Below are 15,354 nucleotides of genomic sequence, written 5' to 3' on the forward strand. Positions count from 1 at the left end.
AAATCCTACTTATTTACGTTACTCGTTACATTAATATCTAAAATTTTAAAACTCAAATATCAAACATTTACAAGTCACAAGATCAGTGGCCTTGGTTATAAACTCAATTATTCTCAATCTTTGTAATAATATTACAAGTAGGATAGAGTTGGGTTGGATTGTAACTTTATTTTCGAGTTAGTCGAGTTGACTCAACCAAAAGAATGTCAACCCGCAAATAGACCTGAATTTTTCGATTTTTCAAGAATTCAACTCAATCCAAACGGAAGAACATCTATGGTTTGGATTGGGTAGTCCAAATTAGCCGAGTTTTCGAGTCATATGGACGTCTCTTCTAAATCAATCATAGATATCAATAAAATAAGGTTATTGATCCATGACATATAACATAGCTAGAGAATGATCCATTGTAGTACTTCGAATTCCCCTTGTACTTGTTCTTGAGTCAGATATTCGACCATCAGACCGTCAGCTTCGTGTAGATATCCATGTCGTTTCCAATTTTCAGGATGCCACCAAGTCTCTTAACATTTTATTCTCTCTTTCTTCCAGTAGACCTTGTTGAGCAATCGAGCGATGAGGTATAGCTTCCAGCATTTTTCGTGGTTTATGATCTTTTCCTTAATCATCTTTGTTATATCTCACATTAGTTGGGGAGAAGAACGAAATACCGTGTGTAAATCTTTCCCCAGGAGAAGCGTTTTAAAGTCTTAAGGGGAAATGAAAAGTCCAAAGAAGACATTTTCCTAGGAGACACATTTTAAAGTCTTAAGCAGAAGCACGAAAGAAAAAGCTTAAAGAGACAATATCTACTAGTAGTGGGCATGGGGCCGTTACCGTCTCTATCTTGAATATAATATGCAAATCTTTCCCTCGAGTTTTTTCTTAAATTGACAATTAAGATTTTTTCTACCTAACCTTCCGTCTTAATGGGTCCATTATTCTATAGAATCTAAAGATTCAAGATTCGTATTAAAAAATCGAGTTCAAATTATTTAGAATTGGCATTTGTGGAGTCGTGGGTTTGATGTGACCTCGCGTGAGTCATAGGTATCATTGCCAAACATGAGGACAAGAACTTCCTTGTAAATCAAACACAAATGAATGAATTTAATATAGAAATGGTAAAACCAAATTAAATACTTCAAATAATTAAATTTCTCGAAACAAAATTACCCATTGAAGCTTAAAAAAATCCCACAACAAGATCTTATCTCCTTCTGTTCCTAAATAAAAACAGAACATCACCACTAACATTTTCAACTCTGTCTCTCTGTCTCTCGTCTCTCCCATGGAGTGTCATTCCTTAATGTTTGCTGTCTTGGCACTGTCACTGCTTCCCTGCTCTGTTCTGGCCCGAAAGCCCTGCAATTTCCCGGCCATTTTCAACTTCGGCGACTCCAATTCTGACACCGGCGGCTTCTCCGCCGTCTTTGGGCAGGCCCCTCCGCCCAATGGCATGTCCTATTTCCATGGACCCGTCGGCCGCTACTCCGACGGCCGCCTCATCGTTGATTTCATAGGTATTTATTTTCTCTTTTCTGTTCTTTGTGTTCATCGGAATGAAGTGTGCGTCTTGTTGTGTGATAACACTGAGTTTTAGTGTGGTTGGTTTGATTTTAGCTGAGAGCTTGAGATTGCCTTATCTTAGCGCGTATCTTAACGGGTTGGGAGCAAATTACACTCACGGTGCCAATTTCGCGACAGCTGCCTCAACTATTAGGCAATCAAACAAAACTCTTCGTCTCGGTGGAGTTAGTCCCATTTCTCTCGATGTTCAGTTCAATGAATTCTATGACTTTCATCGTAGATCCCAAACCGTTCGTAATCGACGTGAGTTTCTATTTCTCTAAATGGCTCTTCAAAAATTAGTCAACGTCAGAGGATGTACGAACAAAATTAATAAATTTAAAATCATGAATACGTTAAACGTTCTTAAGGTTGACAAAACTCTTAATTAAAAAAATAATAGAGAAAACTATAACCGATGTGGAACTTTCATCCAACACCTCTCATCGATCAAAGTACACCTCCTCTTAATCGAGGCTCGAGTCCTTACTTTTGTTTGACATTTAAGGAATCTATTGAGATGACTAAATTTAAGACGTGACTTGACATTAAAAAAAATTTATTAATATATTTTTTATTTTTACATAAAATACCAAATTAAAAAATTAAAAAATATTTTTATTAATTTAATTTAATTTAATTTCAGTGGGTGGCATTTTTAAGCAATTATTACCAAAAAAAAGGAGTTTCAGGCGGGCGCTGTACACGTTTGATATTGGTCAAAACGATTTGACCAGTGGCTACTTTGCTAACATGAGCGTGGCGCAAGTTAGAGGCTACATCCCTCAAGTGCTGGACCAGTTCACCACCATTGTCAAGGTTAGCCATTTGCCCCTTTTTGCTACCCATTTTTAATGGCTTTTTACACAAATGGCCGACCATTTTCGCAGTCGGTGCATGGTCAAGGGGGAAGGTTCTTTTGGATCCATAACACCGGCCCGGTGGGGTGCCTTCCATATGTATTGGTCGGAATGCACGTTTCACCCTCCGACTACGACCAATATGGATGCGCCATTCCTTTCAATGACTTGGCTCAAGAGTTCAACCGTGGCTTGAAGGAAGCTGTGGTTGAGCTTCGTGCTGCCTTGCCTGATGCTGTCATCACTTACGTTGATATCTACTCTCTCAAATACGCCCTCGTTAGCCAACATAAGAAACATGGTAATTTGTTTGTTTGAATTTTTAGGTTTAACATGAAGTTTTACGAGTTTGAACTGAAATGTAGGGTTCGAGTTTCCTTTGAGAACGTGTTGTGGACATGGTGGAAAGTATAACTTCAATTTGAAGCTTGGATGTGGAGGAACGAAACGGATCCATGGGAAGGATGTTTTGATTGGAAAGGCGTGTAAAAGACCAGGAGTGTACGTGAATTGGGATGGCGTTCATTATACTCAAGCAGCTAACAGATGGATCTTCAATCAAATTAAAACGGGTGCTTTTTCTGACCCACCGATCCCTTTGAAGATGGCTTGTCACAGAACCTAATCTAGTCTGATCTAGCTCAATCCAATCTAATCCAATCTCGTTATTGTTGCTTAAGCTTCTTTATTTAAGTTTCTTTTTAGCAAAAGCTTCGTGGTTGCTTTAAAATAACTCCCTAATAAGGCGAGACATGCATGTACACATACGACGTGCACCGTGGGACCTTAACCTAATTCATTTTGTTTTTCAATAACCAATCGGACAATTAACCTCGGTTTGCTTTGCCTAATGTCACCCAGTGGAAGTAGTCGAGTATCACTTGTCGTTGTGTTTCATGAAATTATATGGTTAATTTTTACACTCTCATGAATTACATATCGACCTGTCATTTTCACACATGCATGAGATTTCCAAACTGACTATCTACAAAATACACGACATATATGCATCGTGAGCGATAAGGTCAAATATGTGTTGCAGACAATATCAAGTACAAGTCTGCGTAAGTACCTACAAACATAGATCTGTTTATGTTTCCAACCTTCTCGAAACTCAAGTCTCGTCGACGATGAAATAAACGATGCAACGATCATATGAAGGACGAGTTACTTATCCTCTGTGTACATGGGTCTGATGGTCATCGATTCCTATGCTGGGGACAGTTCTCTATTTGACGTTACACTCGATTCACAGTGTAATGGGCGTCAAGCTTTGAGGAAAGGAGCCGTTCGTCTTCCGTTCTCTCCCCGTTTTTTTCTCTCTATGTATTCCTTTTCTCATTTGCAGATAGTTTCTTGAGAAAGCCTGTGCATGGGGAGCTGTAACACCTGAGCCCCGACAAGAAATTTAAAACATAATTTTATCTTTTAAAGACGAACTTCTGAGGTTTTATTGAGGGCCTTAGAGACGGAATTTCAAGATGAGGTAAAAGAGAAAAATGTTTAGAAAAATATAAAAACAAATAGTTAAAATTTTGAAAAATCGATCAAAGTCAACCCGGAAGGGTAAATTGGTCACTTTTGTTTGAACTTATATTGACTTAAACTATTTTATAACTAGTGTTGGCATGTTTTAACTATTTTAAATTATCGTGTCTTTTCAAAATGTTATGTTAGTTAGTGGCCGTTTAAGGTTCAAATCTCTCGAAAAGTGGGTCGTTAAAGATTTGTATCCAAGCACTAAGTTGAGAGATTTTATTCACTTCTTTTAGATAGAAAGTCATAATGAACCCGTTGATCTAGTTTATATCTCATGTCGGCATAAAAGGCCAAAAAGACAGAGAGAAAAAGGGTGATGAACACTTGAAAGACAGATGCCGAGAGAAAGAGACTGATATATTGCGTTGCGAAGAGAGATCGAAAACGCAGATTTTCTGACGTTATGTGGGCACTGAATGGAAAAGACAGAGAAGAGAACAACCCACCGGAAGGGCATACCTTAGGAGCACCTCCGGCAAACATAGAGATGCACGAAGCCGACCTATATCTCGAAAGAAAAATGCACTTGACCAAAAATGCAAACTTTAATAAAGAAGTGCAAGCAAAGCATTACAATAATCGGACTAGCTTACGTTAGATTAGGCTCTGTGACAAGCCATCTCCAAAGGAATTGGTGGATCAGAATAAGCACCGGTTTTGATCTGATTGAAGATCCATTTGTTAGCTGCCTCCGTATAATGTATACCATCCCAATTCACGTACACTTCTGGCTTCTTACAAGCCTTTCCAATCAAAACATCCTTCCCGTTCACCCGTTTCGTTCCTCCACATCCAAGCTTCACATTAAAGTTGTACTTTCCACCATGCCCACAACACGTTCTCAATGGAAACTCGAACCCTACATTTCAATTTCATCTCCGTTTAAACTCATAAAGTTTCCAAATGAATATGGTACATTTAATAATATCTCTTCGGAGTACCATGTTTTTTGTGTTGGCTAACGAGGGCGTATTTGAGAGAGTAAACATCGACGTATGTGAGTGCTGCATCGGGCAAAGCGGCGCGAAGCTCAGCCACAGCTTTCTTCAGGCCACTGTTGAAAGTTTGAGCCAAGTCATTGAAAGGAATGGCACATCCATATTGGTCATAGTCGGAGGGTGAAACAGGCATTCGACTCAATACATATGGAAGGCACCCCACCGGACCTGTGTTATGGATCCAAAAGAACCTTCCCCCTTGACTGTGCACCCACTGCATTACATTCAAATTGTTTATAAAAATTGTCCGTCGTGTCTGTAGAAAGCATGTTGGATTTAATCCAAGATCGAAATATGTCGAAACAAGTAAAAGAAGTAAGCGAAAAACTTGAGGGATATAGCTATTAAATCTACTAACAATTCTATCAAACTTACTCGGGTATCTTATTCTACTAAATCAAGTTTATTCGACAAATGACACTAACCTTGACAATAGTGGAGAACTGGTGGAGCACTTGAGGGATGTAATCTCGAACTTGTTCGACAGTCATATTCGAGAAGTAACCGCTCGTCAAATCGTTCTGACCAATATCAAACGTGTATAGTGCCCGACTGAAGCTCGTTTCCTTCGGCAATAACGGCTTAAAAACACCACCAACTGACAACGAAGTTCAAACATAAAATACGGTCATTGATATCAAAATTTGCCAAAATTTTGACAGACCCATTTGGAGAAACACGAACTCACATCGATTACGAACGGTTTGGGATCTACGACGAAAGTCATAGAATTCATTGTATTGAACATCAAGAGAAATGGGGCTAACACCACCGGGCTGCATAAGAGGTATGGTTTGTGGCATAATGCTTGAGGCAGCAGTGGCGAAATTGGCTCCGTGGCTGAAATTGGCTCCCAATGCATTGAGATAAGCGCTAAGATAAGGCAATCCAAAGCTTTTGGCTAAATGAAATGAACCACAAAACCCCATTAAAATTCACCAAATTTCATGATTAGATCTTAGAACAGTTGAAAAGAAATACCCATGAAATCAACGATGAGGCGGCCGTCGCAGTACCGGCCGGCGGGGGCGTGGAAATAGGACATGCCATTGGGCGGAGGGGCCTGCCATAAGAGGGCGGAGAGGCCGCCGGTGTCGGAATTGGAGTCGCCGAAGTTGAAAATGGCCGGGAAATTGCAGGGCTTTCGGGCCAGAACAGAGCAGGGAAGCAGTGACAGTGCCAAGACAGCAAACATTAAGGAATGACACTCCATGGGAGAGACAGAGAGACAGAGAGACAGAGTTGAAAATGTTAGTGGTGATGTTCTGTTTTTATTTAGGAACAGAAGGAGATAAGATCTTGTTGTGGGATTTTTTTAAGCTTCAATGGGTAATTTTGTTTCGAGAAATTTAATTATTTGAAGTATTTAATTTGGTTTTACCATTTCTATATTAAATTCATTCATTTGTGTTTGATTTACAAGGAAGTTCTTGTCATGATCATGATGTGGACTTATGTTGACATTGATATTTGTGTCGAGCACGTTACATTTGGTCCCTTCGAGGTCACATCCAACCCCGGACTACACAAAATTCCAATTTTAAATAATTGAAACTCGAATCTTGAATATAAATATTGCATCTTTGGATTCTATAAAGTAATAGACTCACTCGCATGAGTAGAAAGTTGGCTAGTCCAACAAAGATTGCACCTTGGTCACCGAGCTGTGGACTCTCCCTTCTTTGATGAGCTTGATTTTATCACCATCTACGTAGATATGCCCACGTTTGGTGACATGTCCGAAGAAGTTGATGCACTTTGGACCGAAAAAGCCCATTTGGTTTATTGGGTTCTTCATTCCTTTAACCCATTAGTTTGTTCATAGAGTTTCGGGATGATGTATTCTTCCTTAGAAAGCTGGTCTCGCCACCATTTGCGACAGCAATCTCGAAGTTTTGATCCTTTTTTGTTTATATAGTTTTGTTCTCGCCATTTGTCCTTCTCAAATATATCTCTAATGTCTAGTATCAAGATCAAGAACTGCTTAACATAGTCCCTGATACCTCTGTTATGTTTCAATTCGCGCAGTTTTCACCTCGAAGAAGAACCGAGTACTCAACTCTTTCTTGAGGTCTTCCTATGTATTGATGGTGCATTACCCATTTTGCATGCCAGTCACCTTCTAACGTCACCATTTGCATCATATATGAGATGCGTTGTGGCTAGGGTAACTTTGAGCTCTTCCGAATAGGTCCTCGTGGCTTTGAAGTAGTGTTTGACATTAAAGATGAAATTTCGAGCTTCTCGGCATTCCCATTTCCTTTAAAGACCTTGAGTTCCAAAATTTTCAGTTTGTTGACTTGGGTTGACCTAGGATTTGATTTTCTACGACCTACATGGTCAAGTTTACTCAAGTGTTCATTTCGGTCATCTTTGCCGTAATGACATTTTTTTAAAGCTTTAACATGGTCTTTTCTTTATCTAGCTGTCCAATATGTTCTTCTTTGTTGTGCTACCTCCGTGTTCTAAGCTACTTGGTCGTGTTGCTTTTTTTTTCTAGGGAGTCAAGCCTAGATATTAGTTTTATGATTGGCAACCCATCCAAACAGGTGCTCATAGATCTAATTCCACCAAAATTTTAATTTGTTTAATTCTACTACTCGTTCTTCTAGGAAACGAACTATGTCGAGGACTTCTTTAACGAACAACATTTCACATTCAATCTTAGTGAGTCACTCAACTTGCGATTTAGCCGACTACTTTGTCGCCAACATCGTTTCCATCTTTAACGCGACTATGAGCTAACGAACTCTAATACCACTTATTACAATGACACTTTTTTCTGCAGCGGGATAACGATTGTGCAATACTTATTCTAACCCAGCAAACAAATCAGTCATGGAAAAATCGTATTTCATAGACAATTCAGACATATGGTCAAGCTCGAGTCACATTTTAAGAGAAAAAGTTTTTTAAAACACAGGCGAGAAAAATTATTGAAAGCAAATTGGAAGAAAGTAATTGTATTGAAAACATGAGCCAAAGCAATAGACAAAGAAAAATGTAATAAGAAAGTAATACACGGCCATGAAAGTAAATAAAGGGTTTTGATATGACATGGGCATGCCGCTACAAGTAATACACGACATTGAAGTGCATGATTTTATTATTTTGCAGACCACATTCCTCTTCTTAAACAAACTTTATCATTATTGTCACGTGAAGCTATTACCGTTTCCAAATTTTGACCATAACGTAAGTAAACATAATCAAGCGTATTTCTAAATTTTATAAACACCCTTTATAATTTACATACATCAAATTCTAAATCATATTATAACCAAGAAAAAGAGCTTAATTTGAAGCACACAATTATGTAGTATACTCCAATCTCCAACCAAATGTGTTAACCATAGGTTCATGTCTTATAACATCAAGACTAAAGATTTTGCACCCTTGAGAGATTAAAACTATGCATCAAAGATGAACACAATTTGAATCTACTTTCAAGGATTTCAGTAAGTTTCTAATTTCATAGTCCATTTATTCATCCAACATTTACTTGCTTGCTTGTCTATACCAAAATCTTCGCCATTAATGGCAGTGGGAAGGAACAAGAACTCCTAAGGCGATTCTCCATTTTTCTCTGAAACTAATTCACTGGTTCTTTGTTGCATACTAATCAACACATTTTGCCAAGTATTTACTCTGGATTGCGCCTTGATCGGAGGCCCCAAATTCATGGCCGCCAAATCCTCAATCTTCACTGCCAAAACCTCCGAAGCCTCCGCCCCGTTCAGCATCCATATCAAGCAAGAACAGAATCCTTTTGTAATTTCAGAATCGCTGTCCGCTTTGAATCTCATCCTTCCATTATCGTCCATTTTCACTTCCAACCATACCTCAACCGTACATCCTGCGACTCTGTTTTCAGAAACCCGAGCCGATTCATCCATTGGAGCCAGAAACGTAGCGTAATGCAAAAGCCTCTTCACTCGATCAATCGGCTTTTCAAGAGCCTCGAATTCACTCACAAGCCGTTCAAGTTTATCAGCAACGAGTTCATGTATCATTCCGCTAGGTTTTTGAGATCGCATTATCATCGAGGAACTTGAATCAGAATCAGAATCAGAATCACAATATCGAATGCATTTCAGCGATTTGAACCGGAAGTATTTCACATTCCTAATCACGAGTTTCGATTGATACTCAATGCTTGAACGATTATAGCGTTTCGATGATTTCGAGAAGCAGTTATAGTACGGAGAAGCATTTCTAAAGGATGTGATCGAACTCATGGTTGTTAGGTTACAGAGAAAAGAGGAAAATCGAAACTACAATCCTGAAACAGAAACCAGCACAGAAAAATTTCCAAGAGGAAGAAGAAGAAGAAAGATTTCGTTACCGGAAAGAATCGATAGAACGAGCTGTCGATTAGAGATGGTCAATCTACAGCCGTCTCTGCGTTTACGCGGGTTATGAGGATCGACATGGTATTGGTTGGCGCCATGGGAGATGGAGGAAGAAGAAAACAGTGGGCGATTATTTTGTTGGAGAAACGAATTACAAGTCTTTATAAAATTGAAAAATAAATGGTCAGTTAAATTAATAAAAATATTTCTAAATTTTATATTTTGTTTAAACAAAATTTCAAAAATTAAATAAGAAAATTACTCTCATTGACACCTTTTTAATTTAAAAATAAATAAATAATGTTAGTATTATATTTTTAAAATAATTATAAAATTTTAAAGCAATAATTTAACCTTTTAAAAAAATTCTATTTATATGTTTTTTTTTTAATTTTATAAAGATTTTGAGTATTTTTTAAACGTTGTACTAACAATTTTGTTAACGTAAAAGTTTTTTAAAAAGTTTAAATGTATTTGTGAAGTTTTTAAAAAATAATTAAAAAACTCAAAGATATTTTTTGGTATTTTTTAAATAACAAAAATATTTTTGAATTTTTAAAATTTAAGGGTATTTTTTAAACTTTTATTAAAAGCTTAAAGCTTATTATTGACACGAAAATTAAGAGTATTTTTAGATAAAATTTAGAGGTATTTTTATTTTTTTTTAATTAAATTATGAATTTAGTGAATGGAAAATTAATATATATATATATTATAAACTAATTTTTTAATTTAATTATTTTTTTTTTAAATGGCCTCGAAAAAAAAGTTAGATCCTTTTTCATATATTTATTTTATTTGAATGAGCTGGTCTTTTGAAAACTCAGCATTCCATATTTAGTTTCATATCAAATAATTATTGATACAATAAGGATACCTTAATAGACTTTCCCTTTGTTTTTATCTCATACTTTTCCAATATTGAATTTGAACTAATGATAAATAAATATGGCATAAACTTTATAAGTTATATGAATATGGAATATTAAGTAACTTCATAACCAACCCATTTATTTCTTCTAATATTCATAAAAACTAATAATATATTTTAAATTAAGAGTTCAAACTTAGGTCTAATAATTAGTTTTAATTTTAAAAAATGTTAGAATATGAAAAAGACATACTAAACAACATTAAGTGTTCAGACTTATAACTATAAGACACAAAATTGAAAGTTAACTAGACGGGTCTAGATGCCACAGTCTGAGGGAGCCTTCACGTTATAAACGTCCAACTTTGGCATCAAAACCGAAGACATAACACGCCATGGGTCGAATTCTATAATCGAAAAACATTCTTCCTAGTAGACAAATTTGAAATTGCTGTTGTATAAGATGTGAGCAATGACGTTAATCAACATATTTACTAAGAACGAAATCAAATCAAATCGAGCTACAAACAGAAGAAAAAGAAGAAAGTTAAATGGTTCATGGGGTTGGGGCAGTTCATATAATTCATCCCAGGAGCTGCTTATACGTACCGGATACCTTGGACATTTCAGGTACAAAACCGTCCATACTCCTTAGGGCACAACAAAACTGCTCATCAAACTTAGTTCTTTCTCTCGTTTTAAGGATACAAAAAACAGATCCACAAAGATTGGTGTGGTGTGCTCCGAGGGGGCAGTAACTATTCTATTCAATCTCCCATTTCACCAATAGCCACACCATTTTCAAAAAGAAATAAATGGGATATTGATGAAAGGAAGGAGATTCTCCAAAACAATCGAGGGTTCAAATCCCACGTGTTTTGATTAAGCTCTGCACATGCATGGGGTGAGGGGATTCTCCCATAGGTCATAGTTGGGAAAGGTCTCTTCCGGTAATCCAGTACGGGTTTGGTGGGTCACAACCACATCCTCTACGAAAGGGGCCCACCCCATGTATGGGTCTCCAAAGGATTTTGACATTAGACCTTTGTCTGGTTTTATGGATTTTAGACGGTGGCCCAAATATCTTCGTGCCCCGATTATCAGTTTTGCGAAGTTACCTCCATGGGTCATCACAAACACATCCGACTTCAAGCAGACTAAGAAGTCCAGTGCTGCTAAGCTTGTGACGTGCTTTCTGAAGCTATCCAACTCCTCCTTGGTAGCTAGCTCTTCCTTCGTCACCTGTCGGTACTCGAAATGAAAATGTCAAAAGAGGGCAAGAAAAGGATTGTGTGGTTTGATTTTGAAGCTAAAGAACATGAAAGAAGTCCGGGTTCCTAACCATTAACAAGTTGAATGTTGAATGTTGATGTCAATGGAAAGGAAAGATTTCATGTTCAGACATATTTAAGAAAATCATTGAAGTTACAGAAATTCGTTGGGAAAGATAGCGAACACGTAAAAGATTCTCTATTTTTATATAATTTTCATCGTACTCTTGGTATCGATCATCCTGTCATTCATCTACTAAAGTTAAATATTTTAAGCAGTGGTGAAACATGAAATGGTTTTGCAAGTCCTCGAATCGAACATTTCTCTATTGAAAAGTGAAGTTTCAAAGAGGTCAAAGATGGTTTACCAGATTTGGGAACATGTTCCTTAGTGGTGCCATCCTATTCTGTCCGCCATACACCTGTCCGGATGCAACATAGATTTGGGTTTCCTTTGGATAGCCCATTGCTCTAAGAATTACGGCTACTTCTCCAGGCTCAAGAGGGCACCTTCCTTCCTTTCTTTTCTGCAGGGCCAGTTGCCACAGGTGGGAACCATTCTGCAAACCAAAAAATGCAAATCAAGGACGGATATTGAATGAATGATTTTTCTCTTTTTCATATTTAGTCACCATAGAATATATATATATATATATATATATATATAAGGAAAAACAAATTACTTTCTAGGTCACCTTATATCTACGTGGCCATTCTTTTTTCCTATACTCTGCCATTTTGACTTTCTCCTCTCTTGTCCCCACAAAGTCACAAAACGACAGTCCAACCATTCCTTTCTCAAACCTCAAATGAAGAGCCCTGTAGACAGATTGCATTACCCAAGAGTTCAATGCATAATTATAGAAACATTCCAGATATAATCACACTTACATATATGGATTTGAGCTGTTTGTGCGACTTCTCATCCTTGAAGCTAATACATCAGCCATGTTCTCTATGTCAGGAAGAAATTTAAGAGCGTGATAGTTTACTCTGCACCTTAGCCTGTTGATTTCTGAAGGAACGTTGTCATACCTGAGACCAGAATGCCATGAATATTGATTTGATAGACATTTCATGCATGAAAAGTGAGTATCCAGATAAACAAAGATAAATTTGTTAAACAAATTACCCAAGCCGATCAACAAAAGGTTTTAGTGCCATTATCTTCTTCTCTTTGATTCGAGGAAGTACATTGTCAATGTAAAATTGTGCTGGTGCATACTTCGGGATGTTCTTGACTGTCCGTCTGCAATAAACTTTATCCAAGAATCAATGACAATTACAAGTTACTTCTTCCAAGAAGGGATCAAAGTAAAATATGTGAGCAACTTTTTCCACCACAGCCGTGCATTTAGCCAGGTTCTTGGGGGGTGGGGAAAGGGAAAAAAAGAGCTCCCCAAGGAACTAAATTTGAGTGGGAATGGAAGGGAATGTATAGGGAAGCTAAGGCTCTGGGAAGCATCTCCATGTTGTATTGGAATTCTTTGCTAAGTAATTTCCTATCTTTTGTTTATTTTTCAATAAACAAAAGCTCATACAAACTATAAAAAAATTGACTGATTTTTAAACATATTTTCATGGAAGGAAATAAATTAAAAGTTGTCTATAATCCTCTCAATTCTGTGTGCAGCTAACAAAAGCTATAAAAAAAAAAATCAAACTAGAAAAACCAGCTGCATATTGGAACAAACTAACGAACCTTATACTCGTAAATAGCTCTGATTTGTCCATAAACCAATCAGGAATATCACGAACAATTTGCACATCATTCTTCAGGTAATTAATGAAATGATCTACATCAAAAATGTCCTCAAATTTCCTGCATTGTTTTCATAATATTGTGAAAGAACACCAAAAATGAAAATTTCAAACACGTGTACTAAAAATTTTAATCGGTTTATCTAAAAGGAGTTAAGGGAGTGGACTGTGAAAAACAAAGATGAATAACTAGCTGAAACTAGTTTAGCCAATCAACCGCAAAGCCAGAGTTTAATAGTAAGGTCCTCTAAGTTTTCTAGACTTTATAAGCTTTTTAATATCCTAACCTTTTCTGACAACAAACATTACAACCTTAGGCATCCACATCACTAAAATTGTAATTTTTGGTCAGGCAAATAAAGCTTGATATAGGTAGAACAATAAAAAAGCTTAAAACTTCTCAAGCAGCAAACCAAAGATACATCGACTTAGGGTGGTTGTAATGACTCGATGGGTTGGCAGAATAATGCCACATTGATCAAAGGGCTTCATTTGGTTCATGATTTTCAAACAATCACAACAATGATAATCGGTTCTACATTTATGATTAAGCATTAAGAGTCAAGCAACTTAAGAATAAAAACAATCAGCGTACAGATATTAGACAAAAACAGCAAAAGAGCATTCAAGCAGCTCTATTTTCATATGCAGACACTGAGTATATAAATGGTTGATAAAAGTACATATCTTACGTTTGGTCCTTCCAGATCTGATCTTGCTTTAAAACTGGCAAAATAAGTGTTGCATTTAGTATTTTAGCCACAGCAACCGCATTGCATATCTGCAAGCAAGAAAAGGATGAAGTTAAATTGAAAAGAGAGCAAGAAAAAAGCGTCTTCATCAATAACATTGAAGTTTGGCAGGAAGATATCTCACAGCAATTCTCTGCTGATTGAGACCGCCTTCAGCATGGATGAATATATAGCCATTTGTTTCATTTTCAGGTGGAAGATCTGTCAAAATCCAAAAACTTTCAAAGCATTTGAAGGGTACAAGAAGAAAGGGAGAGCTAAAGTAGAGAGAATACAGTATATTTATTCCCAAAATAAACCAAGGTTACCTATGATTTCAGAATCACGAAGCTCAGCACAAGGCTTCCAAGATGTGGTGGCTGAATAAGGATTCTCCCAGAGTGAAGGACGTTCCTTAACCTAAAGCCGCGAATCCATTTGTTTAGAAAATGAAGAAATAGAAAAAAAGAAGAAATCTCTCAAGAACTTACCGGTGGACAATGAAGAGTAATGCCCTCTTTTTCACACAAGTACGGGGAATTCTACAATAAAAGAAAGAAATTCAATAATGTCCATCAGCAACTACTTGAACAGTTCAGGAACAAAAAAAGAAAACTGTTCAACTATTTGCACATTCCAATTGAACATTTTAAATCTAGCACCAGAACATCTGCAATCATTCACACATTTCAATCGAGCTTCTTAAATCTAACACCAGGAAATTCGTTAGCTCATTCAGGCATCGTAATAAGTAGAAATGCAGTGGATTCCCTCCCTAAAATTTGATGGAAACGGGAGAAATGACATTCCTTCCTCATTATCAATCACATAATTGCTACTACGAATCACATAACAAATCATAAATCCTCACGGAATGCCTACTACGAAAGGAACGAGAAATAATTAAATCAAAATCCAGCAAGAAACGTAAGGCAAAGAGTTAATGGCGAACTGACCAAACGTTTAATAATCGAGAAAACAGCGATCAAACCACCAGCGACTACTAGAAACACAAAGAAGAGTGAGATCCTGGAGTTATACGGAGAAACCCTAGCATCGTCGCCAAAGTAAGGGCATAGCGATTGAAAACTGAGCCTGGAGTAATAGCGATCACGGATCGAATGGCGATCACGATCGTCATCGTCTTCAGACTGGCGGTCGGGGACTAAAGGGGATGAATCTTCGTCCCGCTTCATTGGCGAGGAAGTGGCTCTGTTCCCAAGCGAGGTCGAGTGCCTGAGCTCAACCATGGCTCGCTTCGGAGTAGCCAGAATTGTTCAGTCAGATGCTTTGATCTCGTGGAGCTTCACTTCGTATCGGTTCGTGTCTCTGTTTTCTGAGGAAGGATTTCCATGGTCCAGGTGAAATCGTGGATATCAGTCGGATCAACAAGACCTCGACC

At 37.4% G+C, this 15,354-nt stretch overlaps 4 protein-coding genes across 5 annotated transcripts; 1 reads left to right on the forward strand and 3 right to left on the reverse strand.

Moving 5' to 3' along the window:
• The first annotated feature begins 1,273 nt into the window (after positions 1-1,273).
• LOC111801714 (alpha-L-fucosidase 3-like) lies at positions 1,274-3,351 on the forward strand. Its single transcript, XM_023685826.2, has 5 exons — positions 1,274-1,523; positions 1,624-1,833; positions 2,216-2,388; positions 2,460-2,730; positions 2,795-3,351. The coding sequence occupies exons 1-5, from the start codon at positions 1,292-1,294 to the stop codon at positions 3,052-3,054; spliced, it is 1,146 nt and encodes a 381-aa protein (XP_023541594.2). The 5' UTR covers positions 1,274-1,291; the 3' UTR covers positions 3,055-3,351.
• Positions 3,352-4,304: 953 nt separating this feature from the next.
• On the reverse strand, positions 4,305-6,215 carry LOC111801711 (GDSL esterase/lipase At3g26430). Its single transcript, XM_023685822.2, has 6 exons — positions 5,948-6,215; positions 5,655-5,867; positions 5,392-5,564; positions 4,910-5,180; positions 4,562-4,827; positions 4,305-4,470 (listed from the first exon to the last, which is right to left on the reverse strand). The coding sequence occupies exons 1-5, from the start codon at positions 6,177-6,179 to the stop codon at positions 4,568-4,570; spliced, it is 1,149 nt and encodes a 382-aa protein (XP_023541590.2). The 5' UTR covers positions 6,180-6,215; the 3' UTR covers positions 4,305-4,470; positions 4,562-4,567.
• Positions 6,216-8,298: 2,083 nt separating this feature from the next.
• On the reverse strand, positions 8,299-9,460 carry LOC111802249 (sufE-like protein 2, chloroplastic). 2 transcript variants are annotated; one of them, XM_087127176.1, is made up of 3 exons: positions 9,312-9,460; positions 8,361-8,983; positions 8,299-8,330 (listed from the first exon to the last, which is right to left on the reverse strand). In XM_087127176.1, the coding sequence occupies exon 2, from the start codon at positions 8,977-8,979 to the stop codon at positions 8,530-8,532; it is 450 nt and encodes a 149-aa protein (XP_086983302.1). In that variant the 5' UTR covers positions 8,980-8,983; positions 9,312-9,460; the 3' UTR covers positions 8,299-8,330; positions 8,361-8,529. The 2 variants fall into 2 exon arrangements, with proteins under 2 accessions (XP_086983302.1, XP_086983301.1); XM_087127175.1 differs by having other exon boundaries at positions 8,361-9,460.
• Positions 9,461-10,664: 1,204 nt separating this feature from the next.
• Positions 10,665-15,328, reverse strand: LOC111801948 (O-fucosyltransferase family protein). Its single transcript, XM_023686196.2, has 11 exons — positions 14,909-15,328; positions 14,444-14,494; positions 14,282-14,372; positions 14,098-14,174; positions 13,914-14,002; positions 13,163-13,282; positions 12,593-12,709; positions 12,352-12,495; positions 12,156-12,279; positions 11,829-12,020; positions 10,665-11,431 (listed from the first exon to the last, which is right to left on the reverse strand). The coding sequence occupies exons 1-11, from the start codon at positions 15,200-15,202 to the stop codon at positions 11,072-11,074; spliced, it is 1,659 nt and encodes a 552-aa protein (XP_023541964.2). The 5' UTR covers positions 15,203-15,328; the 3' UTR covers positions 10,665-11,071.
• Between the last annotated feature and the right edge of the window lie 26 nt (positions 15,329-15,354).

Source organism: Cucurbita pepo, chromosome 9 (assembly GCF_057944985.1).
Source record: "Cucurbita pepo subsp. pepo isolate OVF chromosome 9, ASM5794498v1, whole genome shotgun sequence".
Taxonomy (NCBI): Eukaryota; Viridiplantae; Streptophyta; class Magnoliopsida; order Cucurbitales; family Cucurbitaceae; genus Cucurbita; species Cucurbita pepo.

Coding starts and splice junctions, on each gene's coding strand:
- LOC111801714 (XM_023685826.2), top strand. CDS start 1,292: ATGGAGTGTCATTCCTTAATGTTTGCTGTCTTGGCACTGTCACTGCTT. Junction 1,524..1,623: donor CCTCATCGTTGATTTCATAG/GTATTTATTTTC, acceptor GTTTGATTTTAG/CTGAGAGCTTGAGATTGCCT. Junction 1,834..2,215: donor CCAAACCGTTCGTAATCGAC/GTGAGTTTCTAT, acceptor ATTTAATTTCAG/TGGGTGGCATTTTTAAGCAA.
- LOC111801711 (XM_023685822.2), bottom strand. CDS start 6,179: ATGGAGTGTCATTCCTTAATGTTTGCTGTCTTGGCACTGTCACTGCTT. Junction 5,181..5,391: donor AGTTCTCCACTATTGTCAAG/GTTAGTGTCATT, acceptor AATGTAATGCAG/TGGGTGCACAGTCAAGGGGG. Junction 4,828..4,909: donor TAGCCAACACAAAAAACATG/GTACTCCGAAGA, acceptor ATTGAAATGTAG/GGTTCGAGTTTCCATTGAGA.
- LOC111802249 (XM_087127175.1), bottom strand. CDS start 9,204: ATGAGTTCGATCACATCCTTTAGAAATGCTTCTCCGTACTATAACTGC.
- LOC111801948 (XM_023686196.2), bottom strand. CDS start 15,202: ATGGTTGAGCTCAGGCACTCGACCTCGCTTGGGAACAGAGCCACTTCC. Junction 12,710..13,162: donor GAGCTATTTACGAGTATAAG/GTTCGTTAGTTT, acceptor AGTTTATTGCAG/ACGGACAGTCAAGAACATCC. Junction 12,280..12,351: donor AACAGCTCAAATCCATATAT/GTAAGTGTGATT, acceptor ATCTGTCTACAG/GGCTCTTCATTTGAGGTTTG.